The sequence below is a fragment of the Rhinolophus sinicus genome, linkage group LG13 (assembly GCF_036562045.2).
Source record: "Rhinolophus sinicus isolate RSC01 linkage group LG13, ASM3656204v1, whole genome shotgun sequence".
Lineage (NCBI taxonomy): Eukaryota > Metazoa > Chordata > Mammalia > Chiroptera > Rhinolophidae > Rhinolophus > Rhinolophus sinicus.
The window spans coordinates 41,808,455-41,835,283 of NC_133762.1; the positions used below are offsets into that span (position 1 = coordinate 41,808,455).

The window sequence follows — 26,829 nt, forward strand, 5'->3', positions numbered from 1 at the left end:
GTAGGTGACTTAGTTTTTTTCTTTTTATTTCTAGAAGTTTTTTTCTTTTCTTTTTTTTTAAATTTGTATTGGGGAATATTGGGGAACAGTGTGATTTTCCAGGACCCATCAGCTCCAAGTCAAGTCACTGTTTTCAATCTAGTTGTGGAGGGCGCAGTTCACTGGACCATGTGGGAATCAAACCAGCGACCTTGGTGTTATGAGCACTGAGCTCTAACCAACTGAGCCAACTGGCCACCCCTGGAAGCTTCTTATTATATTCTTTTATCTTTAGTGTTCAAAAAAGGCATCAATAGATTTAAGACTTTTTCTTCCCATTCACAGTTGCTAAGTGATCTAATTTAAGTGTTTCTCTTTACACTGGAAATGTTTATTCTTTTTTAAAAAATGTTCTCCCTTTTGAAATCTCTGCTCTATCTTTCTGGAACTTCTACTTGTTGGGTATCAGATTTCTTAGATGAGTTCTTCATGTCTTAACTTTTTTCTCATATTTACTATCTCCTTGATTTTATTATTCTACATTTTTAGAGATTTTCAAAACTTTACCTTCTAAATCCTCTATTGATTTTATCAACTGTAACTTTCCAGAGCTCTTATTTTCCTTACATTCATTTATCATAACATACAACACTTGTTCTATGGTTGTCAAAAATCTTACATTTCTCTGGGCATCCCAAGGAGAGTTTTGTGTCTTGAGTATTCCTCTGTATCTTAAATTATCTTTGGGTCTTATTCAAAAGGTCCTTTTTCAAAAAAATGTTTATCTTTTAAGTTGTAGGTATTAAGTGAAATGTCTGGTGCTCTTTGGTGGCCTGCTTACATTTTCAAATGGACAGGCTGATTGGAAGCTTTATGCTCTCAGCAGAGCTAATCAACTACCAGGAAGTTTTTTTTAGGGACTGCAGACAGACAGGAAGGAGGCTGTTATTTCAGGATCCCTACCCACTTATATTCTAAATGTCAAAATGTGGAGAGCTTTACTCTCAGGCGACAAAAGCTACACGAACCAATGAGTTCTCTTTGTCTTCTTTTTCAATTTCTTTGGAGAATTCCATCCACTCATCCTTGTCCCTTGTTTTCCTAGGGTAGAAGTGGCAATTGGTTGCCTGTCACTTGGATGATGGTGGTGGTGGGGTGGAGGCATAGACTATTACATAACGACTTGCAATTAATGCCTTCATTTTCAATATCACCAATTTCCATTTCATCTTCTTCCTCCTCATTGATTTAATCTACCTGGCCCCTTTCTCTGTATTCTGGAACACCTTTTCAAGTATGTCAACTGATTATATTATGTGGGGGGTAGTGAATTTGATTTATTTTTAAATGCAAATTTTAATTCTACTAACCAATTTTGAGATTTATTATAATCTTTCCTTACGTCATCCACCTCCCGTTTTAATTTGCTTGCTCTACCTACCATATCTCATTTCTATTTTTACAAATGCCATTCTTAAAAAAATACAAAAGAGATTTTTCTCAATTTTTATATTATTTCCTAGAGAAATCTTTTAAAAAATCATGCTGCTCTATCCCTGTATCCAATATGCTATGGTCTCTTTCTTATATTTTTCTAATGTTTTTATAAGTCTTATTTTAACTTTCAACATGAAGATCTTATATTTGCCTATAAAAAAAGGTGAATGAATGCTTGCTGTACGGTTACTCTCTTTATTCAGAAGTTTGGTATTAGAATCCTCCCCTTGGGGAGCTAGTTGATGTAATTTTACATTACCAGATCACAGTTCCAGCAGCTAGAGAATAAGAAGAAAGAAGATGGAGGCAGGGAAGTCCTAACAGAGGAACTTCCCTATACTGCTTCCCAGGAAGAAAGAGTTCTCTATATCCGTAACAGCTTGGCCCAGCCTAAATACCAAGTAAATGTTACGTGGGTCTGGCTTCTTTTTTCATGTTGGCACCTACCACACCAGGGACAAAACATCCTGTAAATTAATAACTTTCTTCTGGGTATGGCCATGAAAAAAAAACAGAAGTTTAAAAAATTAAGTTATAAGTACATGTAGTCCTCTTTCTCTTAGCCTTCCAAGGTGGCAAGAACCTTTCTATCAGGCCCTTGGTATGTGAATCAGAGTGGAGTAGAGAGTATAATGCAGAGTTGATCAGTCATCTAAACTGCTGAGCATTACTTCCTATCAGCAGCAGATTCCACAGCCTTCTCTGCTACTTGTAGTCCATGTGAGAATACTGCAGTTGGGAGCAGAAAAAGTGGAGATGAATGGTGTGCTTCTCTTCAGCTCTATAGCCCATGCTCTTCTACATTACACAGTCTGCCAGGTAAACCTCCATTCATTTCCTAGGGACACTGCTACTTCTCAGGAGGGTAGGAATTAGTCCTGGGCCTGGCTTCCAAAGATCCCACTTATTCTATTCCTAATAGTATGTCTCCATTTCTAGCATGTCAGTGCTCCCTCTCCCTGGTTTCCTGTGCTGGGGGCAGGTCATCTCAGTGGGGATCCTTGGGAGGCATACAGATGCCTGTGGTGGTGCTACTCACCTACCAGGCCATCCTCCCTGACATGGACTCTGGATGACCCTCCTCTCCCAGGCTCATTCATTAATCCACTTAACAAGCATTTACTGGGCATTTACTAGATACAAAGAATACTAAAATAAAAGATACTGTTCTTACCACAAGCGCTAACCCTTTTATTCCTCTGGTATAGAGCACTTATACAAAATTCTGCACTGTCCCTTTCATTGCTCTTGAATAGTTCCCAAATGATACGAATTTCTGAGATATGAACAACAACAAAAACAACAAAAAGAACTGTTTTGGATCTCAAGGAGCTTCCAGTCCAGAGACCAGGGGTGAGGGGGGGGTATATGACAAATGTATAACAACATAAGAGTCAGCCTAGGATGCTAAAGGAACAGACAAGAAGAACAAGGAACTCAGAATGGGGAATGGTGAGGAAGAACAGAAGAACTCCAAGAAGAAAGTACATAGGAGCTCAGTTTGGGGACTAGCCTTAAAGGGCAACTATTTATCATTTCAAGTCTTTTCACCTGCTCCATGCCTTTGGCAGGTCATTGCCAGCTTTTCAGAGTGTTACAATGATGCAAACCCACACTGTGGGCTCTTCATAAAAACCAGGCATGCTGCTCTTCATACATACCTCGTATTTCATGGTAAAAAATCCATCCCCTCCAATGCCCTCAAGTGCAAAAGCCTGTACAATTGGCCACTTCTCCACTACAAACATATCAAATATCTGCAAGTGACCTAGAGGAATCAAATACAACAACATGTATCAAATACCATCCTGGATATAACAGTCTAAACCTGATCTAATGTGGTTACAGGCATCATTTCTCACAAGGTCACCACAGCCTCATCTAGCAAAATAAAATTGAAACAGATAAAGTGGCTAGACATTAAGACAAGAAATACAAAATGAAAACCAAGGAAAATTCAAACCATAATTGAGTTACATAAATTCAGACTTCTCTATAGTATGTTTTCACATTCTGGTTTTATAAGTGAGTAAATAAATAAATGAATAAATAAGTGGCCTATTACATCTGACTTGCCTCACTTAGTGGATATAATTATTAACAGACCCAAACTTGGCTCCTCTCCCGCAAGAAACATAGCAAACCAACTTCCTCAATGGAAAATTACCAAATCAAAAATTTTCCTTTCTTAGAACAATAGCTTCAATGTGCAAGTTTTTAAAAAAATAAGACATAATAAGCACTGTTAACCTTGATTTTTTCGTATATTTCTTTTACACATTTTTGAACCTCACTGGTAGTATATTTTTAACAGCTGCTTAATTACTATTTATTATTACCAAGAGGCCACACATCCACACATGACAACTGTGGTAACCTCTTATCAGTTCTTCCATCTGACTGTAGGTGGCCTGCTGTGTTGCTGCAGAAACTTCAGTTATGAATACAAGCTTGCATAGGAAAGTTCCCAAATTTCTTTCCGCTTGAGCTGCTGCCTTTAGTGAAAATCAATAGGTTTCCCAGTTGAATGCCTCCACTTAAAGGAGAAATAGGGACACGTGATTTACACGCCATCCAAGCAAGGTTAAAATGTAAAATGGCTCACTGCCAGAAACTCACCTTGGGAGCTGTAAGGAACGCCAATTTTACTACAGTCTCGAACCATGTCCACAAAGCTAGCAATTTTAAATTCTTCTGCAGCTTCCTCATCTTCATACTAAAGAGGGAAATTGAAAGAAAAGCAGGTTCTGACGAGACATCACACAAAGTCTCATATATTCTCTGCATTTCATCAGAGTTGTCCCAAATGACATTTATAGAAGACTGCACCCAGGAGGGTATTTCCAAAGCCAACATTTTGTATTTGCTGGTCAGAAACACTGTCATTCCCTTACCTCACACCACATACAAATCAACTTAAAATGGACTCCTAAATGCAAGAGATAAAACTTGACACTTATCAGGTCACAATTTCCATGAAATTCTAAATCTCAAATCTCAACTTGATTTCCAGCCAAACCCTTGAAATGGACCCAAAGGGAAACAGAAACAGACACCAAGAAATTCAAACACAGAAATGTCACAAAGCTTATCAAATTCTCCTGGGACAGTACAGTACACAGGCACTAGTCCCCTAAGAGAATGTGTGCACGTTGGTAATGAAGCAGGCAGGAAGGCAGGTTCACAAGCCTACCAGTGGGTCTCTATTGAAGAGCCCTGTTTGTTTCCTTCAGGCATGTATCTCATCCGTAAGGTAGCCTCATAATGAAATATGAAAAGTTCCACTAAAACAAATAACCTTTTTCGTGTAACCACATGCTGCAATTTAACTTTTTTAGGGTCCTCCTGTTTCAGATCTACACTTTCCTGAAACAGTATTCTTAGAGTGTTTTTAAGTGCCTATTCTATCTTTTCTCCTCACCTCATTTTCGGTCATGCAGTGGAAATGCAGATTTCTCCAATGTGCCACGTAGGGTAAGAGATAGCGATAGTTCACAGGATTACAGTACAGATGGACACTGTCGGATTTAATCAATATAATTACATCTGCAAAAAACAACACAACAAACAAACAAAAAATTAAAACAAGATTTTCAAAGGCATTTTCTTTAGACATTTTCTTTAGATATTTACCATAGTTAGTAAAACCATTAAAACTACTCCAAAGACAATGTAACAAAACTCTCAACTGAAAATTCTTTAATTACGCCGTGTGCTTCAAAGTGACTGTAGAACACTCAAGTGTATACAGCAAGGATTTCCTCGTCCTCATGTGATGCTCCCACCACTGCGGCCCTCTGGTGATGGCTATGCAGGCACAGACCAAGTCAAAAGAACAGCCTTTAGGGTGTTTTGCAAAGTGCAACACACTTAAATCTGTAGTACCAAACTCGGATGTGTACTTCCTTGCAGAGATAAATTCTAAATGGAAACTCAGTAGCCTAAAGCACCAAATATAGCCACTGAATGGTTCTCTTGCAGACTTCAGTGCCTGAAGCTCTTGGCTGTTGGCTCATCTGACTCAAGGCATTCACGGGCCTGGGGGCATTGCCTATCAGCTTCGGGAAGGGTTACTTATGTACGGGAGTGAACTCTACACAGGAAAGGCAGGGAGGAAGGAAGTAGAGATAGTGGACAGGGTTTCTATAAATAGATCAGCAGCTCACTATTAAGGCTGTTAAGGAATAGCCATGGTTGTTGGTAATAAATAAAGAATCCCAAGAATGCAAATAAATCCAGATAAACTAACAGAAGAGCTATAGAATGGGGCAGGACGATTAAAGCAGTTTGAATAGTGACACTTCCAGAAGAAAAGCAGAGGCTCCATTCCATGGCTCCTCATAACGCAGAGCATTAGACCTCTCTCTAACAAGATGATGCCAGGGAAGTGGCTGGAGGAGTTGGCTGGAGGTGAGAGAGAAGCATGGGAGCAGGGAGCATCTGAGGCAGCAGGTTTAGGGCAATGCCAACACAGTAACAGTATGACAGACCATAATGTACAAAAACAGGAACACTGACTACAGCTGACCATGCAGCTGGGTGGCCTCTTAATAAAGCTCCATTATGGTGGTGGCCTTTCAAGCCACTCTGAATTCCACTTGGTCAGACCCAAGGTGTCCCAGAGAACACAGTGTGGAGCAGCCTCTTCACTGTTGACTCTAAGATGAGCTCTGGAGTCAAAAGGTGGCAAGGGGTGGGAAAGGAGCCCCCTCTCATGCAACGGTCTTCCACACACAGGCCGCTAAAAAGAGCCCTGCCCTGAATCATACATAGATGCTCTGCTGAGAAATAAAGAGTTTCATGACACTTGGAGAGCCTGAGGGCTTCCTGTGTAGGTTGTACTCTATACTAATGTGTAACATACCACAAAGAATCCAATAAAACAAAATACTGCAGTAACTCTAAACCTAATTTAGCATTCAGCGTCTCACAGGACTGCTGTCATACTATTAACAAAGTGTAACAGAGTACATAGGTAAAAGAAGCAAGCATAAGAGAACTGGATGAACACAGAAAAATTATTTTAAAAGTTTCTTTTTAAAATAAATCCTTCATGTTGGCCTCTTTTCCTCTCATATAATTAGAGACAGAGATGTAGAAGCAAAAATCTGGTGATCTCAGCTTTCCAACTACTCCAATTTAAAAGATGAAATTTATTAATTTGGAAGAAAATGTTCATTTCATAAGCATGCATTGTGCCAGGTGACATGATAAAGACAAAAAGATAAGCAAAAAAGCACACCTTTAGGGACTTAAACTCTTGCCTTAATTTCAGTACTGTAATGTCCTTAGCAACCTTGGCTGCAGTGAAATGTGTGGCTGGTATGAGCATCTGGTTTTTTTATAGCTCTCTAAGTGAGCTGCCAAGATGAATTCTTTCCAAACCAGTGGATGCTGTACAGTGTAAGGACACATTTTTTTAAAATCAGTATCTGAAACTAAATTTGAACTGAAAAAAAGATTTAATGGAAATAATTTCAGCTTCTTTCTGCACTTCCAAATCGGAAAGCAATTTTTAATCAATCTATAAGGGTAGATACTATCAAGAATTTTACTACAAAAGAATTGTCACATACACGAGACCAAGGTTTCTGAAGCTTGGCACTACCAGATCATTCCTGGTTGTGGGGGGCTGGCAGTCCTGTGCACTGCAGGATGTTAGTAGCATCCCTGGCCTCTACCCACTCTGTCTAGTTGTGACAAAAATGTCTTTAAATATTGGCAAATGTCCCCTGGGGGATAAAACTAACCCCAGTTGAGAACCACTGCACTAGATCCACAGCAAGATTATTCTAACATCAGATGTTTGCTTTCATGTGTCCCCCAGCTGCTTCACAAGAGCTGTCTGTTTCTTGTCCCATTTGATTTGTCTATTCCTGTATCTCCTGACCCATCTGGCAGACAAGTCATGATGCTAAGTATGTGATATCAGAGATAGCTCCTGGGCATCAGCCCACACCCGCATCAACACAGGGTGAGTGTCTCAGAGCGGAGGGAAGGGGAATGTAAGCAGAAAGCCTGCATTGTAGTCACGGGCGAAGTCATGAATTAAAGTCATGCAGGACACAATTCCCAAAGACAGAGCGGGACAAAGAGCCTTTGTTGCTAAGCTGAAGATCCACATGAAGTCTTCCTTGTAGGAATAGCCTGCAGGCTCATCCTTGCCTCAGCTGCTAAAAGTGCTTTCACAGGACAATGCACACAATCTGAACTTCCCAGCAGGTAGATGCAATGGGCAATTCAGAGGAAAACTAGTACCTTGTCAAGAAGAGAGAAAGCCAAACACTGATGTTTACTTCTCCCCTCTAAGCTGATTTACCCAGTAAACAGATTCTAAAAACTACTTATCGCTAGTCTGTTATCATCCAGCTGGTGATCTATAGGAGCATATTACTTAGTATAGTGGCAAAGAAGAAATGGTTTTCATTAATAAAAAAGCAAAAATTTACTGGAGTTTCAGGCTATTTTAAATTTGATCATATTTTCCCATAAAAAGACTATGAAATAAGGGTCCAAAGAAATAAATCATCTATTCCTCTCTCACACAGGATTTACCAACATATACTTACCATCTAGAACTTCTTCAGAAAACCCCGTTTTCTCAAAATCACTGGTATTCTGATTGTACAAACCAAACAGAAGATAATTTGCCAGCTCTCTGCAGCCTTCATTGTACCTACTATCGATTCCTGCAAGACAAAGAAGGCTCTGATCAGCTGTACTGCACTATGGGGAACAGATGAGCCCCAACCGTTTGCTCTTGCTCAGCAAAACCCTGATGGTTAAGCATAAAAGGCAACAGCTCAGACCAGTTTTGTACCCGGAAACCAAATTAAGCAACTCTCTGTGAAAGAAGCAGGACTCAGCATCAAGTACCCTTAATTGGATTCATAGATCCATATAGTAGAGACAGTCAAAGAGTATAGATTATTGAAACTGTTAATTGCCAAAAACCAATTCTTGAGGATAGAAGGAACCAGAAAATATAATCCAAATCCTGTCATGGCTGGTTAAAGATTTTGGAATATTTTCAGTTGGAATAGGAATAGATGTCAGAAAAATATTCACTTCTCAAAGAGACCTTTCCCAAATCATGTGGGATCAAACAAAGGAGGATTAAGGTACTCTGAAATGAAGTCAAAGAAATAAAGTAGAGGACAAGAGACTGGAACCACAGATACCCATCATTTCACAAGTACTTAACAGGCCCAAGGCCTAGCCCTGTGTGGATGCTGGAAGGTGTGGTGAAAATGCCTACAAATGGCCCTCACGAAGCTTACAGTCCAGTGGGGCTGGCTAAGAGACAAATGAAAAGGAAATGAAACAATACTGCCTTCACTACTGCCTTTCAATGCCACACACATATACACTACCTGGTTCCTGGGTATCTGTGAAGGCCCAGAGCTATGGCTCTGGGCAAGAGGGACATGTCAAAGGCAGAAGGCAGCTATCATGTGAGGCTAAGACGAAGGAGTTGAAGCAGAAGGAGCTCTAAGAATGGAAATATGGCTGGAGCCTGGGAAACAGGACTATCAGTGGTCATTCAAATTAGAGGGGCTTAGGGACTATCCTTGTCAGGGGGCTTTGAATAGGGAGGACTCCTTTCTTAGCTGAGATCAAAGCAGCACAGCCCGGTTCTTTCCCATCCAATACCTGGTAAAGGGAGAGATGAAAAACCAAAAGCAGGAATGGCCTGGCCTCCATAAGGCCAAAAGTTGAAAGGGCTATGCAGTTCAAAATAACCAGTGGCCTGGGCAGGCCTTGCCTTAGCATGTCCCCTACTAAGGGTTCCAGCTACATAAATTGCTAACATTAAAAAGACTGACCATGTAAAATTAAAGGCAAAAGAAACTATATGTAAACACTATGCTTTAGTTGATAAAGTTGTTTCCCATAGGATTATTATGGGTTAACAAATCCGATATTACTACACATGTATACTGGAATTAACCAAGTAAATGGATGGTATGCGGTAGGTGCCAAGTTTATAGATGGTGGAGGGGTATTTATAGATAAGCAAGAGGAGGAAGCTAGAATGATCCATATGGTAACGGGTTAGAGCTGGAGACGTTAATATGAATTCATGTTTAGCTTAATATAGATACAGATGTGTGCATGTATATATACCAGTTAATGTACACTAATATGTTCCGTCACTCTGTCAGCTGAGAGGGCATAGGAACAATGACACCCCAGCAAAAAGCACATTCAGGGCCCAGATCCGTGTTTCTAATACCATTCTCCAATAGGAGCAACAAGGGCTCCTTAGAGAAAAGGCTGATTTTTGGACTGGAACAGGAAATATGCACAATAAGCCTAGGGCACCTTATAGTGCCAGGGAGTACAGAAGTGCTAAACAAACAAACTAAAAATCTTTGATGGGGATATATCAAAGTAGAGACACAGGAGTCAACTGAAAGAGCTCCAAATGGCCAAAGCTGGAATAATTTGAACTAGTAGTGGATTATAACCCAAAGTATAAATGAAGTAGTGCTGGATTTTAACTCAAAGTAGAAAATAAATATATATGAGTCCATACTGATACAAACAACTGAATAAATAGAGGAGAAGAGACAAATCTTCAATGCAAAAGAATTTCAAATAATTTATGTAGATAATCCCTACCTCCAGCTGATGGAACATAACCCCTTATTTCTAAGGATGGGCTGCAGAGTGACTTCCTTCCAAAGGAAGGACTTGTGAGGAGAACACTTTACAGTATAGAACCTGAAATGCTATCTCAGCCAGGCGACCAAAGTCAATATAAACAGTGAAAAGCCATGTTGATAGTATGTATCCTTGATATCATGTGATGACAAGAGCATGTTACTTCATGGGTCTTCTACCCCAAAACCCATAACCGCATTCTAATCATGAGAAAAACATTTTAAAATCCCAAACAGAGGCTCCTGGGTATCTACCCCAAAAATCTGAAAAATTTATCCATAAAAATATATGTGCTCCAATGTTCATTGCAGCTTTATTTACAGTGGCCAAGACATGGAAACGACCAAAGTATCCTTCGATAGATGATTAAATAAAGAAGATATGGTATATTTACACCATGGAATACTATTCTGCCATAAGAAAAGATGACATAGTGTCATTTGCGACAACATGGATGGATCTTGAGATTATTATGCTAAGCGAAATAAGACAAAAAGTCGAGAACCATGTGATTTCATTGATATGTGGTATATAAAACTGAAAACAACAAAGGAGCAAGACAAACAAATGAAGAAACACAAACTCATAGACATAGACAATAATTTAGTGGTTACCAGAGGGTGGGGCGGAGGAAGGTGGTAGATGAGGGCAAAAGGAATCAAATATATGGTGATGGAAGGAGAAATGACTCTGGGTGGTAAACACACAACGTGATATATAGATGCTGTATTCCAGAATTGTAAACCTGAAACTTATATAACTTTACTAACAATTGTCACCCCAATAAACTTTAATTAAAAAAAACAACAACAAACCAATAGGGGGACATGCTACAAAATACTGGGCTAGCACTCTTCAAAACTGTCGAGGTCATAAAAAACAAGGAAAGTCTGAAAACTGTAACAGTCAAGAGGAGTCTAAGAAGATGACAACCAAATGTCTCCTCACTGATTTCTTGCTTCACTTTCACATAAAGTTCTTTGTCCTGAAGGGCTATTAACTTTTTACCTCCATCTTCACACCCAACCTCAAACCCATCAATTTCTTCAACATGTGTTTTCATTAAAAAAATACACACATTTTGGTCTTATGATAGTCTCGTAAGTTGAGCCTTTCTCAATTCTTTAGTATTCCTAACTGTGTTAAAAACAGATATAGTTGTCAGTGTTATCTCTGGGGAGTGGGACTTCATATCTGGGACAGTTAGGAAGCTGTGTTCATAATTATTCATGTATTGTCTTAATTTTTAAATTATGATATATTTTCATAACAAACAATTTTAAAGAATAGATGCCCAATTCTGCCAGTCTATGGCCCTGAGCAAGTCTGCTTCATCTCCCAGAATCTCAATCTCCTCCTTAACAAAAAAGGGACAACACTGCTCCCTTGTAAGGCTGCTGCGAGATAATATGTACAAAGTGCCTGGTCTGTGGTAGGGGCTCCCTATCTTACAGATATCTCACCCAACCTCATTAAAACAGCACCCAATTTCAGGGGAACAAGAGCTGGGGACGCTGTTTCACAGCTTATCTCACAATGGTACTATTATCAATACCTACCTGTGAACAGATGCCGAGTTGCCCGAGCCCCGGCCCCACCTGTTAAAAGCACTGACCTAGGATGAAGAGGATCCCGTCAGGTCGAGACTTGCTGCTCTGGGTCAGGATGCTCTGAACCTGGCGGAGTCGGCTACAGCTGCAATAAGAACAGAAATCAGCTCGCTGAATACCAGCACATAAAGGCATGATGGAGAGGAAGGACTGATGGGATGGAAACTGGTCCTTGTCTGGTTTTGGTATCAGAACCCCAAAATGAGTTGTCCAGTGTTCCCCTCTCTTCTATTTTCCGGAAGTTATTATGCAGAATTGGGCTGAAGACTAAGTCTGAACTGCTGATTACAAACTGGATGGTCAGTGGCTCCCTGGCTCAATAGAGGATGGAGCCCAAGACCCTCTCGTACTCAGTGCAGGACAGCACTGGGACTCAGCAGCTCAGCGGAAAGAACCTCCAATGACTTCTCATTTTTGAGGATTATCAAAGAAGAATTTCCACCACACTGACTTGCCCTAACTGTGGTCCTCACCAGTCTGGTAAAAATCAAAATCAAAATCAAACAGATAAAAACCAAAAAACCTGGTCTAAGACCTAAGGAAGCTCGGATTTGTCATTACAAGCTACAGTATTCAAAACAGGGTGGTAGTGGCATAAAGACATAGAACAAACAATGGAATAGAATAAAGAGCCCAGAAATAAACTCCTTTTGTGACTGGCTTATTTCACTTACTACAATGTTCTTATGGTCAAACGATTTTTGACAAGGGTACCAAGATTATTCATTCTGAGAAAGGTCAGTTTTTTCAATAAACGGTTTTGGAAAAACTGTATATCCACCTGCAAAAGAATGAATTTGGACCCTTACATTACACCATATACAAAATTTAATTTAAAATGAAGACCTAAATATAAACCTAAAACCATAAAACTTGTATAAGGAAACATATGTGAAAAGCTCCATGACATTGGATTTTGCAATGATTTCTTGCTACGACACCAAAAGCACAGACAACAAAAGAAAAATTTATAAATTAGATTTCATCAAAATTAAGAACTTTTCATCCAAGGATGCAATTAACAGAGTAAAAAGGCAACCCACAGAATGGGAGAAAATATTTGCAAATGATGTATCTTATAAGCAGTTAATATCCAGAATACATAAAGAACTCCTAAAACTCAACAGAAACAAAACAAAACAAAAAACCAATTCAAAATGGGCAAAGGACTTGAACAGACATTTCTTCTCTAAAGAAGATAAATAAATGGCCAATAAGCACATGAAAACATTCTCTAGATGATGTAATACAGAATTGTACACCTGAAACCTATGTAATTTTACTAACAATTGTCACCCCAATAAATTTAAAAAAACCCCAAACATTCTCAACATCACTAATCATTAGGGAAATGCAAATCAAAACCTCAAAGAGACACTACTCGCGCACAAATTAGGATGACTACTATAAAAAAACAACACAGAAAATAACAAGTGTTAGCAAGGATAGGGAGAAATTGGAACCTTTGCGCATTGCTGGTGAGAATGTAGAAAAGTGCTTCCACTGTGGAAAACAGTGTGGAGGTTCCTTAAAAAATTAAAAATATGATCCAGCAATTCCACTTCTGGGTGTATACCCAAAAGAATTGAAAGCAAGGATTTGAAGAGATATCTGTACGCCCATGTTCATAGCGGCATTATTTCAAATGATAGAAGCAATGCTGGGGTCTATTGATAGATGAATAAACTGTGGGATACACATACAATGGAATATTATTGGAATCTTAAAAGAGGGCAGAAATGTAAATACATGTAAATATGGATGAACCTTGAGGACATTACAGTAAGTGAAATAAGCCAGTCACAAGAGGACAAGTATTGTACAATTCCATTTTTATGAGGTATCTAGAATAGTCAAATTCATAGAAAGAAAAAGTAGAATGGTGGTTGCCAGGGGCTGGGGAAGGGGAAAGAATAGGGAGTTACTGTTTAATAGGTACAGTTTCATTTCTGCAAGATGAGAAGAGTTCTGTGGATGGATAAAGAGGTAACTGTAGCACAACAATGTGAATGTACCTAATGCCGCTAAATTGTACACTTAAAAATGGTTAAGATAGTAAATTTTATGTGTATTTTACCAGAATTTTTTTTAAATTTAAGTTTAAAAAATTCAATGTCATGTAAAAGAAAAAGAACAAAGAAGAACTCTCCCAATGTAAGAGATTAAAGAACAATAAAATAATGCAATGTACAAAATATAGTATGATTAATAAAAACAGGGAAACATCCATGAGATATCTGGTAAATTTGAATATGGACTGGGTATTTGCTGACAATAAAGAATTACTGTTAATTTTCTTAGGAGACATAATCTTATTGTAGTTATACGCTAAAATATCCTTTTTCTTAGCAGATGCATGAGGAATGACTTAGGAAAGAAGTGTCATGATGTCTGCAACTTGAAAAAGGTTAACAGAAAAAAGGAAAGAGGAAAAGAAAAGAAAGAATAAAGATAACGCACACATGGCAAAATGTTAAAAACTGTTGAATCTAAGTGGTGGGTATAACAAGTATTCATTCTTCTCATCTTTTCTGTATTGCTTGAAAATTTTCATAATAATCTGGGACTGGAGGTAATGGGACATGTGGAGTAACTTAGGGTTTTAGAAACGGCAGAACAGTAACTGCAAGACGATCAAGATTAAAGTAAGAAAACTTCTTTCTCTGGGAAATGGTTGTCTGCCCCTCCCGATTTTTTCATGTTATTAACATAAGATTGACCTCGCAATCATTTCCTACACTAGAAATACTTCATCAAGTTAGTCCTTTGGCCCATTTCCCAACCCATCTGGAGAGGAGGCTGACTGACTGCCAAGGTTACCAAGAACTGTTTGGTTTTCAAACTTACAAGCAGCCAGTGACAAAAAGCATAAATAGGTCATGTGACCAAGACACAAACAACTACCCCAGTACTGCTGTGGAAAGCCAAGACAATACTGAACACAGAAGCAAAAAGAGTTGCTTTTGTACAAGCGTCCTGGCCAAATAAAGTGGAAGTATATACAATGTAGAAAGACCTCCCTCTTCCTAGAGTAAAACAGTATCTTAACTAGAATCTCTTATTTTCTTGTCAAACTAAATATAGCTCTCCTTTTCCTTTGGACATTTTCTTGCTTTCCAAATTTAAAATTTTTTTTTTTAATTTCAAATTTTCAATCTCTTTGGTAAAATGTTCACCAAATTTAATTTTTAATCATATATTGCCTATTATTTGTTACTGAACCATTAAACTTGACACTTACTGATATATTTGCCTATTAAAAAAAAAGGCCTGGTAGGATAGCCAGATAGTGGGTTAGAGCTCAGCTGTTAACAACAAGGTTGCCGGTTCGATTCCCACATGGGCCAGTGTACTGCACCGTCCACAACTTGATTGGAAACAACAGCATGAGCTTGGAGCTGAGCGAAGGGTGGGCAGTTGGCAGGCTCAGTGGTTGGAGCACGGTGCTTGTAACACCAAGGTCACTGGTTCAATTCCCACATGGACCAGTGAGCTGCGCCCTCCACAACTAGATTGAAAAAAAACAAAAAGACTTGATATGGAACTGATAGGTCCTGGAAAAACACATGGTCCCCCAATTAAATAAATAAATTAATTAATTAAATAAAATAAAGACCTAGTAAGTACATGTAAAGAAAAACCACAATCACCCATATTCACATACCCAGAATTAATTATTATTAACATTTTGGCACATTTGCTATAATCTAAGCTAATGCCTTTTTTCAATTATGTACATGAAATACTAATTTATTATCCTTTTTTGATGAAAAAATGGAATATTACATATAAAACTAAAGTCTTCATTGTTCCTCACCCCCAGAGGTCACCGTTATGAGTTTGTTGTGTATTCTTCCAGACTTTTGTTTTTCAATAGAAACTTTCACGTACAACAGCAAGCCCTTTAGCTTCCAGGTCTACCTGAGCACAGCTGGCACATCCTGGGTGGATGGCCTCGTCACCCATGACTTTTACAAAGTTCCTCCATCAGGATACCTGTAGACCCAGCAGACCCAATGATGCAGTGTACATTATATATGCTGCTTGTATACTATATTTTTAACTTTCCTTGTATTCAGACTCAGAATCTAGGCAGATGAAAAGATGAAGAAACCAAGACCTAAAAGTAGCATTACCACTACTTTTAGTAGCATTACCAGTTTGCCCACGATCACAAGGCTGAGTAAAGATTAACAGCAACAAACCTGAGCGACCAAGTACCGAGTCTGAACTTTTTCTTTCTGATACACCTCACTGATTTCTTGATAATGAAGTGAGCCACAATATTTTTAAACTCTAAACAATCATCTCTGTTCCTCCCAACTTCTGGATTTATATGTAATAGTTCACTGTTCACTGCTTTTACAACAATTACTGTATACACAGCCAGGTATATTTTCTTACTTGTTTGTATTTAATTATCCTGGTTCCCTGGAAATGAAGAAAAAGATTGAAAATTTTATTTTTGCTTGTTTTTCCTCCATAATTTATGCTAACCTTTTGATTTTCAAAATTCAATAATTAAAATACGAATATATTCTCTTTGTATTCTATATACTCTGTGTTTTGAATGTTTTATAAAGTGAATTCTCATACCAATCTGATTCACCACAGAAAAAGGCTATGAACAATTTAATGTGAATCTCTCAGTAATATACAGTAAGGGTGAGTTTTTTTGGGGGGTTGTTCATACATAATATCATAATCAGGAGGTATGTAACTAACTGTTCTGTAACATGCTCTTTTCACTTAACATTATACATACCTGAAGATCTTTCCAAATAAGTACTTGGAACTCAATCTCATTTTAAAAACTGCTATACTGTATTCTTTTCTTTTTATTTAACCAGCCACTATATTGAACATTCAGGATTTTTATTATTTTGCAATAAGAAACAATGCTTCAACAGGCAACCTTATACATCCACCTCTGGCGCAAGTACAAACGTTTCTGGAAGGTAGAGACCTAAAAGTAGCATTACCAGGTTAAGAATTATCTGCATTTTAAATTTTGATAGAGCTTGACAAATTGTTTTCTGAAAACATTCACCTACAATTTCCCAGAGTACGTGTTTCCCCACAATTTTCTGAACCATGAAAATTGTGTTAATGTTAATCTAAATCAGGGGTGTCCAAACTTTTTTCAACGGTTTTCACCAAGGGCCATATGCGGTGAAATACACAAACAGCCGGGCCGCTCACTCAAGGTGAAGTACGTATTGCCTCACCTGGTTTATTTAAGTAAACTAAATATATTTTTGGAATTTGCTGCGGGCCAATTAACAATGGATCATGGGCCGCAGTTGGCCTGGGGGTAGCAGTTTGGACACCCCTGATCTAAATGGTCAGAATTTTCATTGTTATCGTTTACATATATAATTTTCCTAATCACTAGGGAGGTTGTCAAATGTTTATTGATCATCGATATTTCTTTTCCCATGAATACATATTCATCTTCTTTGCCCATTTCCTATTTGGTCATTTGAGGTTTTTTTCTGGATAATTTACACATTCCATGATATTTTAAATTATTTTGGCCATATGTTGCAAATATTTTCTGAAAACTTCTAGACTTTGTTTACAGGCATAAATTTAAATTTTATAGTATTAAGTCTATCTTTACTTTTTTTTTAGGGAGGGTGCAGCTCACAGTGGCCCATGCGGGGATTGAACCAGCAACCTTGGTGTTATCAGCACCGCGCTCTAACCAACTGAGCTAACTGGCCATCCCTGTCTATCTTTACTTTTAATTTTTAATCTTAGGGGTTTTCCTGTCTTCCTTTTGTGTCTTTCCCACTCAGTATTATTATAAATAACAAAACGCTAATTATTTCATTTTAATTATATGTGATGTGTATTTTAAACATTTAGCTCTTTGCTCCTCTGGAAATTTTTACCTTTGTGAAGCAGGAATCTAACTGTATTTTCCCTCCCAAAATATAAATGATTGTCCCAAGACCATATATTAATCCTTTTAATCCTCTGATGTGGAATGCCACTTTTAGCATATGCTAAATTGCCATATATAGCTGGATCTATTGTTTTTATCTTTATTTGATACATTTATCTATTCTCACAGAAATAGTACACTTAAAAAATAATCAGAGCTTCAAGGTATTAATGTTATCTCTTGAGCTTTCTAGTAGATGGATTATTTTTAATATTAATATCTGATAGGGCAAGTCCTTCTATCATTGTTTTAAAGATCCCATGGCTTTTATTAAACATTTTCTCTTTAGGATGAAGTGTAAAATCAGCTTGTCGAGTTCCATAAAAATTCCAGTTGAGACTCTGTATCATGATCATATTGAATGTGGACAGTACTGAGCTCCCCACTCAGGAACATGTCTCTCCATTGATTCTTTTCTGTCTACACCCTTCTGTCAAATTTTGTATTTGTATTTACATAGGTCTTACACATTCCTTATTAGGTTAGTCATAGGTATTTTATAGTTTTTGTTCCCATTTTGAATGTCATCTTAAGTCCATTACATTTTTCAAACAACTTGCTAAACTCTTATCAGTTCTAATAGTTTTGTCTATTGCCAGAGTTTTCCAAGTAGTAAATCATAGCATTTTTATCTCTACCTTTTCAATATTTACAGCTTTAATTCCAACTCATTAATTCATCGAGTTTTAACTGAGCACTTACTATGTGCCAGGTACTATTTGTTCAGAGCACTGGGGATTTAACAATGAACAAAAGGGCAAAATCCTTGGGACAAAAAGATCCCAGAACTTACATTTTAATTGGGGGATGGTGGCCAAGGTGGAGAAAGGAGAGACACATTAAAATAATTTGCCATGTGGTGATACATGGGGGGCTGTTGAGTCCTAAGAGGAGGGTGGATTGCAGTTTTAAAGAGATCAGGAAGGGAGTCACCAAGAGGACATTTGCATAAATACCTACAGGGAAGTGCAAGAGCAAGCTACACAGCAAATGCAAAGGCCTTGAAGCAGAGGTCCCCTAAAACCTGTGTGGCTGGAGCAGATTAAGTGAGGGAGACAGCAGTAGGCGATGAAGAGAAGGGGGGAGGGACCAGATTAGTACTCATAGCTGATGATCTGAGTTTTTACCTGGAGTGTTTTGAAAAAAGGGATGACTTATATGAGATGACTTACATTTTAATAAGATCACTCTATCTGCTGTACTGAAAACAGACCGAAGGGGGACCAGAGTTGAACCTGGGAGACCAATGAAGAGTCTACTGCAATAATACAGGCAATAGAAGAGAGTTTTTTTGCTTATCTTATTAGCTGAAACCTTATTATTTTAGCTGGTTTAAATCCGGAATGAATGTTACGTTTTAAGAACATTTTTGGGGGTCATCTAATAGTCTGTTAATTTCATTAATAAATTTCCTAATGATGAATAATTCTTGCATTTCTGGGACAAATTCTACTTGCATGTGAAGCTGTTTTTACCATACTCCTAGATTCAACATGTTATTATTTTATTTATGGTTTTTGCATTTGTAGTTCTCCATGCTCTCCTAGTCAAATACCAGATTATGTCATCCTCAGAGAATGAGTAGGAAAGCTTTCTGAGGTACAGACATACCTTGTTTTATTGCACTTCACTTTATTGCGCTTCACAGATGTTATGTTTTGAAGGCAAGACCCTCCACCAGCAAAATGATCATGACTCACTTTATTGTGATACTCGCTTTATTGTGGTAGTCCGCAACCAAATCCGCAATATTTCTGAGATATGCCTGAATATACTTTATTTGGCATGCTTTCCATCTCTATGTCTGCTGGTAATATGCACTGTGTCCCTTCTCAGCCACAGCATCCAATCGTGACTCACCCAGGAGCAAGCCAGGCCCACTGGAGTTCTTTCCAGGATTTCCGTTTCAGAGATACAAGACAAATGGCCTGTAGGGTCACAGTGCAGGAAGAATCCGGTTTTGAGGCTGTATGAATAAAAGTAACTATTCTGATAGCAGAGTCTTCGTTCTAATCCCTGAGGCCCTAATTTTGCAGCTCTTCCTACACGTCTATCTCCCCACTATTCCTTCCAGCCGAGTAAGCCAACACATTCTGTCCCTTTTTTATTTAAATCCTTTGAATTGGGTTTCTGTCACTTGGAACAGAAAGCATTCTTAATACATAATCAATCCCAGGGAATGTTTAGGATTGAAGTATACTGATGTCTACAGCTTACTTTGAAAAGCATCAAAATATAGGCTGGATCAATGGACGACAGACGGATGGATGTATAATAAGGTAAATATATTAAGCATAGAATCTAGGTATGAATATACATGAATGTTCACTGAACAATTCTTTCAAATTTTCTGTAATTATGAATATTTTCATAGCATAATACTGGGGGTGGGGCGGGAAATCAACAGCAGGAGCAACACAAGCCATCACAGCATTATTCTGGACTTCAGGTACTCATTACAAGAAGCTACTCAGGGTTCAAGAAACCTAGCCTGCATTAAAATGGCTGTTATTTACTCCCTTTGCAAAACTAGAAACTTGAAAGAAAAGCAAGAAGGCAGGACATGTGACAAGGCAAATACATGTTATTTCTCACTGATGTCTTTGCTGGAGCAACTTGCAATGGAAAAAGCAAAGCCAACGTTACTACTGTCATGGCCAAAACATGGTTAACCACTGATCACAAAGTGACTCAAACTGAGGGTGCGCACACGGACGGTAAAACCGAGAAACGTGTTGGTATCACTTAACTAGTCAATGACTTTAATTTTCTCCCCGTACTTTCATGTAGCCATTAGTAATCCTAAACAACATAACTTCCATTTCTGTGATACAGACGAAGTTGCCTAATTCATACGCATTCTCTCCCTTTTTTTAAACTGATAGTACCCTAATTTTATTTGGGGCAATAGGCCAGCTCCTTTGCTGCTAGAGCTCACCAATGAGACACGCAGAAGCCACACCAGGTGGAAGCTACTGAGGAAGTTCTCTGAAGGGAAGGAACTGACTCAACCAGGAGCTGTCTGCTCTCTTTCCCTTTCCTGCCTGACAGACAAGATAGCTGGAGGTCCTACAGCCATTTTGTGACCATAAAGCTAGGGAGAAAATGAAATCCATATGCTCAGGATAGCACAATACAAACACAGAAGAGGCCTAGTTCCCTGATGACTTTATACCTGGACTCGCCTGCCCTCCTCTAGACAGACATCTTTTGCAAGAGAGAATAAACCCCAAAGTTAAGTCATTATTATTAAGTGTCTTTTACCATCTGCCAAATGTAGTTCCTGATAGGCCACCTTATGTAAAATGGTTAAAACTCATGCCCAATTGCAATTCATGCCTACACATATTTCACAAATTGGGGTATACAAGACACTCTACAAACTGGGTATACAAGACACTCTACAAAAAAAGTTCCAGAACTTCAGAAAATGCTAAACACCACAAACAGAAAATGCTATTTGGAAGTCTGTTAACTATATTCTAGTATAGCATCTTATTTTCCATTTTCTTCCTTTCCTCTAGCTTCTCTGAACATTTCCTCACACAATCTGCTCTTTGTAAAGTCAGTTTCACAAAAAGCATACACAATTACTTTCCCTCACTTCTTTGACTATTAAAAGCATGCCAAACCTAAATGCAATGTGGAATCCTGGATTGGATTTTGGAATAGAAAAAGGATATTAGTGGAAAAACCAGTGAAATCCAAATAAAGTCTGGAGTACTAAACTCCAAGTAAACAAAGTTTATTAAGTAAACTAATGTACCAATATCAATTCCTTAGTTTTGACAAATGCACCATGGTGATATGTAAGATATTAACTTTACAGGAAACTGGGTGAAGGCTATATAGGAACACTGTACCATAGTTGCAACTCCTCTACAAATCTAAAATTATTTTAAAATAGAAGTTGGAAACACAAAACATGCCAAGGAGCTGACTTTTCCTCAAAATAGGTCTCAAAATCACATACAACAGTCTTAAATACCCAAGTTGCAAACGGCTTTTTCTCCTTTTTTTTTTTTTTTAATTTCAGAGAAAAAATAACGAAACAAAAAACCCCCCAAATAATTTAAGCTGTGTTAACTCTTGAGGGCATCTGCATCACACTCACTCCCCCTCTCAAAAAATTAGAACATCAGAGAAGAGGCCAAGAGCTAGGCAACACTGTCAACATACCGTGTACTATTAATGCCACAAATACTCACTAAATAAGAGTCCTCAGTATGCGGTCATCCCAGACAGGAGTGAAAAGTCAGCTACTTAGACCCCTAGGCCAGAAAAGCTTAACTAAGCAATCACTTTTTCCTTCTACAGGTACCATACCAAGCCTCCCTGTCCAGCATCTAAACAAGTGCACTGGACGTGAAACTTCACATATGTCCCAGACCTACCAGGTCATAGTCTTGCTTTGTGTTTTGAGTTTTCTTAAGGCAGGGACCATCGGTATTACAACAGCAATATTACTTCTGCCGATCTGTAAAACCAAAAGAGAACCACAGGTATTGGCAACGGGCCAATAAACATCACCTGCAGAGATGACCTGCCTCTAGGAGGCTTTACTTAAGTGGTCTCTGCAGGACATCACTATCCGTAACCACCTTCTCACCATCTCGTTCACAACTGTGATTCTTCATTCTCTGAACACCCATGAAATTTAACATAGCTCACAGCCTCATCTGAAATTATTCTCTATTAATTCAACAAATATTTTACTGCAAGCAGTATGTCATTATGGCTACCAACAGCAGTTCATATTTAGTAAGTGCTGACTATGTGCCAGACAGTGATCTAAGCACTAGGGCAAGACCTGTGGGAAATGGCAGTAAAAAATGGTCTCAGCTCTTTGGTAATTTCCAGGGGTAGCAAAGAAGGTCCTTCCTTATGAGTCTCTTGACAAAGTACAGAGGAACCACAGCATAGGAGCTCCTTAATCAGGCTGTTTTGTTACAGCACATTCTCCAGTGGTTTCTCAATAAAAGGTGTATGGGAAGTCAAACTTAGACCTTGCATGTGTGAAATACCTTTATTCTTCCCTCACACCTGCCTGAGAGTCTGGTTAGATACAGAATTCTGGGTGGGAATCTATCTTCCTTCAGAAGGCACTGCTTGCTCCATTATCTTCTAGTTTCCAATCTTGCTACAATCCTATGATTCCTGACCCTATCTGTGTGATTTGTAGATATTTTGTTTTTATAGTGCTCAAAATTTTCCTGATGCCCTGCCTTGGAAGACATTGCTACACTAGTCTTTTTTCTACATGGGATATCTTAGGGCTTGGATGTTGGTCCTCTTCTCTACCTCCATTTACTCTCTGGATCTCTATCTAGTCTCACAGCTTTAAATACAAATTTGGGAGTTGTCAGCGTATGGACGGTATTGCCAGTCCCAATCTCTCCTGAACTCCAGACTAATATAATATCCAACTGCCTATCCACTATCTCCGCTTAGATACATATTAGGCAACTCAAAGTGAACAAGGCCAAAATGGAACTCTATTTTCTCCACAAACCTGCTCTTATTCCAGTGTTCCCAAATCAGTAAATGCCAACTCCATTCTTCCAAACAGCTGAGCCCAAAATCGACTATACCCTCCTTCAGCCCTATTTCTTTCTCGGTACTTATTTCTCACCACTCTGTGTTATGATTTTTACTGTTTTTCTCCTTTAAGGAGAAAGGGACTGTTTTTACTGTTTTTCACTTACAAAGGAGCTCTTTGAGGACAGGGGCCTTCCTTATATGTTTGAATCCACAACACTTAGCACAGTGTAAGTTGGACTATATAAAAAGGTAGTGAAATTTAAACTTAAAAAAAATCCTGAGCAGGATCAGATCCCTCTGGAGAAAGATTCTGAAGTAGGAAAGCATATTTCAGCTACTTCCATTGGTTCCTTAGTGCAAGTCAGGATGGTTACTTGATAATAACTCCATAACCTCAGTGGCTTGAAACAACAAAGGTTATTGCTCACTCTCCATGTCAAACATAGGTCACCTGGAAGCTTGCTCTGTCTGGGTCCCAGACTGATGGACCAGCCACCATCTGAAGCACCAACAGTCACCACATAAGAGGAGAAGAGAATGGTAACTTACACACCAGAAAATATACACATCATTCCTGCGCACATTTCACTGACTTAACGCAACTCACAAGGTCATACCCAACTTCAAATACAACTGTGCCATATGCCCAGGAGACAGAAACCAAAAGTATTTGATGGACAGCACTAATGACTACCAGTGCCTTAAAAAGAAGCTTCTAGTTCTAAGCAACAAGATTTTAACACCTGATCTCTATTTCCCACTACTAATGAACACCACTGCTAAACCAAACACTTGCAAAATACTACCCATGGGTCTTTAGGAATGTAACTTCACCAGTTAGGCCTGCCTCTTTCATCACTCAGGAGTCAGAGTGCAACAAAGAAGCAAAGTATGGTGACAGAAAAGTGCTGAGCCCAAACCTGCTAGAAACGGTCAATGTCAAAGTCAGGGAAAGGCTTGAATGAGTAAGAAAAGTATGTGGGGAAAGGAGGGGAAGCTTCACCAAATTTCTTTTACCAAAGGCACAATAAACAGCCACTCCTTGGGGTTCCTTGCACTATCCCTTGTCTGAAGACTAACAAGTTAGTGTCACTCAAGCCATCTGATTAAAGATTCAGAATTTGAATATGATTAATAAAGTTAGCCAACATTTATCTTTTTAACATAAAAACACTACTTAAAAAAAGCTGCACACTGTCATGTTACTAGAAAGAGGGAAGGGAGCAGTTATTTTAGAGATAGATTTTACTGGGAAGCTCTTTTTTCCCCTAAAAGTCTCAAGGACTCAAGATTCCTAAGCTCAGGATGATCCCAAGATAAGCTCAAGTTCATCCCAGGATGAACCCCAAGTCTACACAGAGCCTAGATTTAAAGGATGGCTGCTCCAAGTTCTCAAGTATTCTGTGCAGTTTCTATTCTTTACAAAGTTCAAATATTTTCTAACAGTGAAATTGGCTGCCAGAAATGTTAGGATGTTTGGATGGATTGGAGATGGTTACCACAAGCAGCTAAACACTTGGAACTATAAAGTCCACAAGGAATTCCACTGAAGGGCAGAGCAGGCATTCAGACAATGTCACCTGCCAAATGAGAAGCAAATTAGGAATCTGAAATGCAACCATGCCTCACCTCCTCCATCCTTTATTCATTCAACAAACATGCATTAGTTGCTGGAGTGGGGTAAGGAATGCCAGGAAGTAAGAGAAACAGGATTCTAAGGTTTAGTTCTTGCTCTCCATGAATTTGGTTTCATTAAAACAAAACAAAAACAAAAAACATACAATGCCTTAAGCCCCATAAGAAAGATATAGGAAAAGCTGTTCTAACAGAAATTGACAATCTCCTTTCAACGCAATACCGTATTTGCTTTGCTAAGTGGCTAAGACAGAGAAAAAGCACAGCAAAAACCCTTTTCTGGTTTAACGGCAGTTGAGCAGTACCAAAGCCCATTTCTTTCTCTCTCCCTCCCTCCCTCTCAATGGTCTCTGCCGAAACCCTTGTCATTCCAACCTCCACAATCCGCAAGCGGCCATACCAGCTACATCACAAACAATGCCCAGATTATCAAGGTCAGCCCCAAAGGCACAAGAAGCAGAAAACGAAAACGGATCTTCCTTTACTGAAAGGGGGCGGGGACCCTCCGGGACCCTCCCCAAAATCGCCCTCCCCACACCGAGGCACCGGGGGCCTCTGTCTATAGGCTCAGGGGCCTGGGGTCCGCCGCTTTCGAAGATTCTGGGCTTCTTTCCCCTACCCATCCGGTTAGTTTTCCTTCCTGCGCCCCTAATGACCTACAGCTGCCCCTAACCTGAGCTCCCCATTGTGGAGTGAAGGTGCGTTGCGATGCAGGCTGGGGCAGGGGGGAGATGAGAAATGAGCAATAGGGAACATGCTGTCAGTGTTCGTGTGCAGGTAGGGACGGGAGGGGGGGTGTTCTGTAGGGACGTCTCTGTCAAGGGGAAAGGCTCTAGAGACCCACGATGGGGGGGCATTATAGATAAACCGTTTCTAGGAAAAGCCATTTGGAGGTTCTATACAGGGGAGCTATTGCGGGGGATCATACGGCCGTTACTGGAGGCAATAATCCACGGGATTATCACCACAAGGGAGCCGTGGTGAGAATCTCTACACAGGGCGCCGTTCCTGGGAAAACGTTCCTCAGGGAGCCGTTTAGGGAAAAACCATCCGCAAGGAAGCCATGTCGGGCCACGCCCTGCGGCGGGAGGCGTCGCGGGACCCAAACAGCCCACAACCCCCGGCCCGGCCGCCCGCCCCTCTGCAGCCTCGGCCCCGCGTACCTGACGGAGGGCGACCCGCGGCCAGGGCCGCCGGGGAACCGCGCGCGGGGCAGCCCCAGCCGATGCGGAGGGTACACATCCATCGTGGCGGGCGCCGGGAGAGAACCGTGCCGCTGCAAGGGTCACACAGGCCCGTGGGGCGGCTACAGGGCCACTGCTGCCGGGCGGGGCGGCGGGGAGGGTCGGGTGGGCGGAGGGCGCGGCGCGCGGGGGCACGTCGGGGGCGGGGGCGGAGTCGGACGCGCGCAAGGAGCTAGGATGGGGGCGTCGTGACTGGCGGGGATGTGGGGAGGGGCGACGGACGCAGGGCCGCGCCCTCCTTCAGCTGCGTGGCTGCTGGGCAGAACGCTGGGAGTGCCGGTCCTCAGGGCGAGGGCTAATCACGTCGCCACTCTGCCCTGTCCTCAGGTCCCGCATCGCCGAGTGGGACTCTCTATCACGCCCCGAGCCACGCACTCGGACGCGCCCGGGGGCGGGGCCTCGCTCTGTCCCGCCCCGTTGAACCGGCTTCGGCCTCCGCTGCGGCAACAGTACCAGGGCAACGCCGGGACCTGAGCACCTCTTTAGTACCCTGCTCGCTTCCCGCGGTCTCCCAGGCGGGTGCCTTGCTACCCCGCCTTGCTACTTCCAAGCAGCGGGTGCCTTGGAAACCCGCTGCTGTCCAATTGTGCGTCCTCCCTTCAAACATTCAGCTGACCTTGCGGATTTCAGGTTAGCAGTGCGCGCCCAGCCATATCCAGGGCTTGGACTTTAGGGACTTATAGGGTCTCAGAGGATCTCTGCACTT

General features: G+C 40.2%; 1 protein-coding gene across 5 annotated transcripts in view; it reads right to left on the minus strand.

Annotated features, from left to right (window-relative positions):
* Positions 1–26,360, minus strand: part of DNAAF9 (dynein axonemal assembly factor 9) — a 116,835-nt gene extending 90,475 nt beyond the window's left edge. For 2 of the 5 annotated variants that reach the window (XM_074318060.1, XM_019733763.2), the window contains exons 1-6: positions 26,043–26,242; positions 11,759–11,838; positions 8,046–8,165; positions 4,898–5,022; positions 4,096–4,192; positions 3,138–3,244 (exon numbers count right to left, since the gene is read on the minus strand). In XM_074318060.1, coding sequence (XP_074174161.1) covers positions 3,138–3,244; positions 4,096–4,192; positions 4,898–5,022; positions 8,046–8,165; positions 11,759–11,838; positions 26,043–26,125 — 612 coding nt within the window. In that variant the 5' untranslated portion in view covers positions 26,126–26,242. Of the gene's footprint in view, positions 1–3,137; positions 3,245–4,095; positions 4,193–4,897; positions 5,023–8,045; positions 8,166–11,758; positions 11,839–22,097; positions 22,181–26,042 lie in introns of all 5 variants that reach the window. The other 3 variants (XM_074318062.1, XM_074318061.1, XM_019733761.2) reach the window with 3 other exon arrangements.
* Positions 26,361–26,829: the final 469 nt, after the last annotated feature.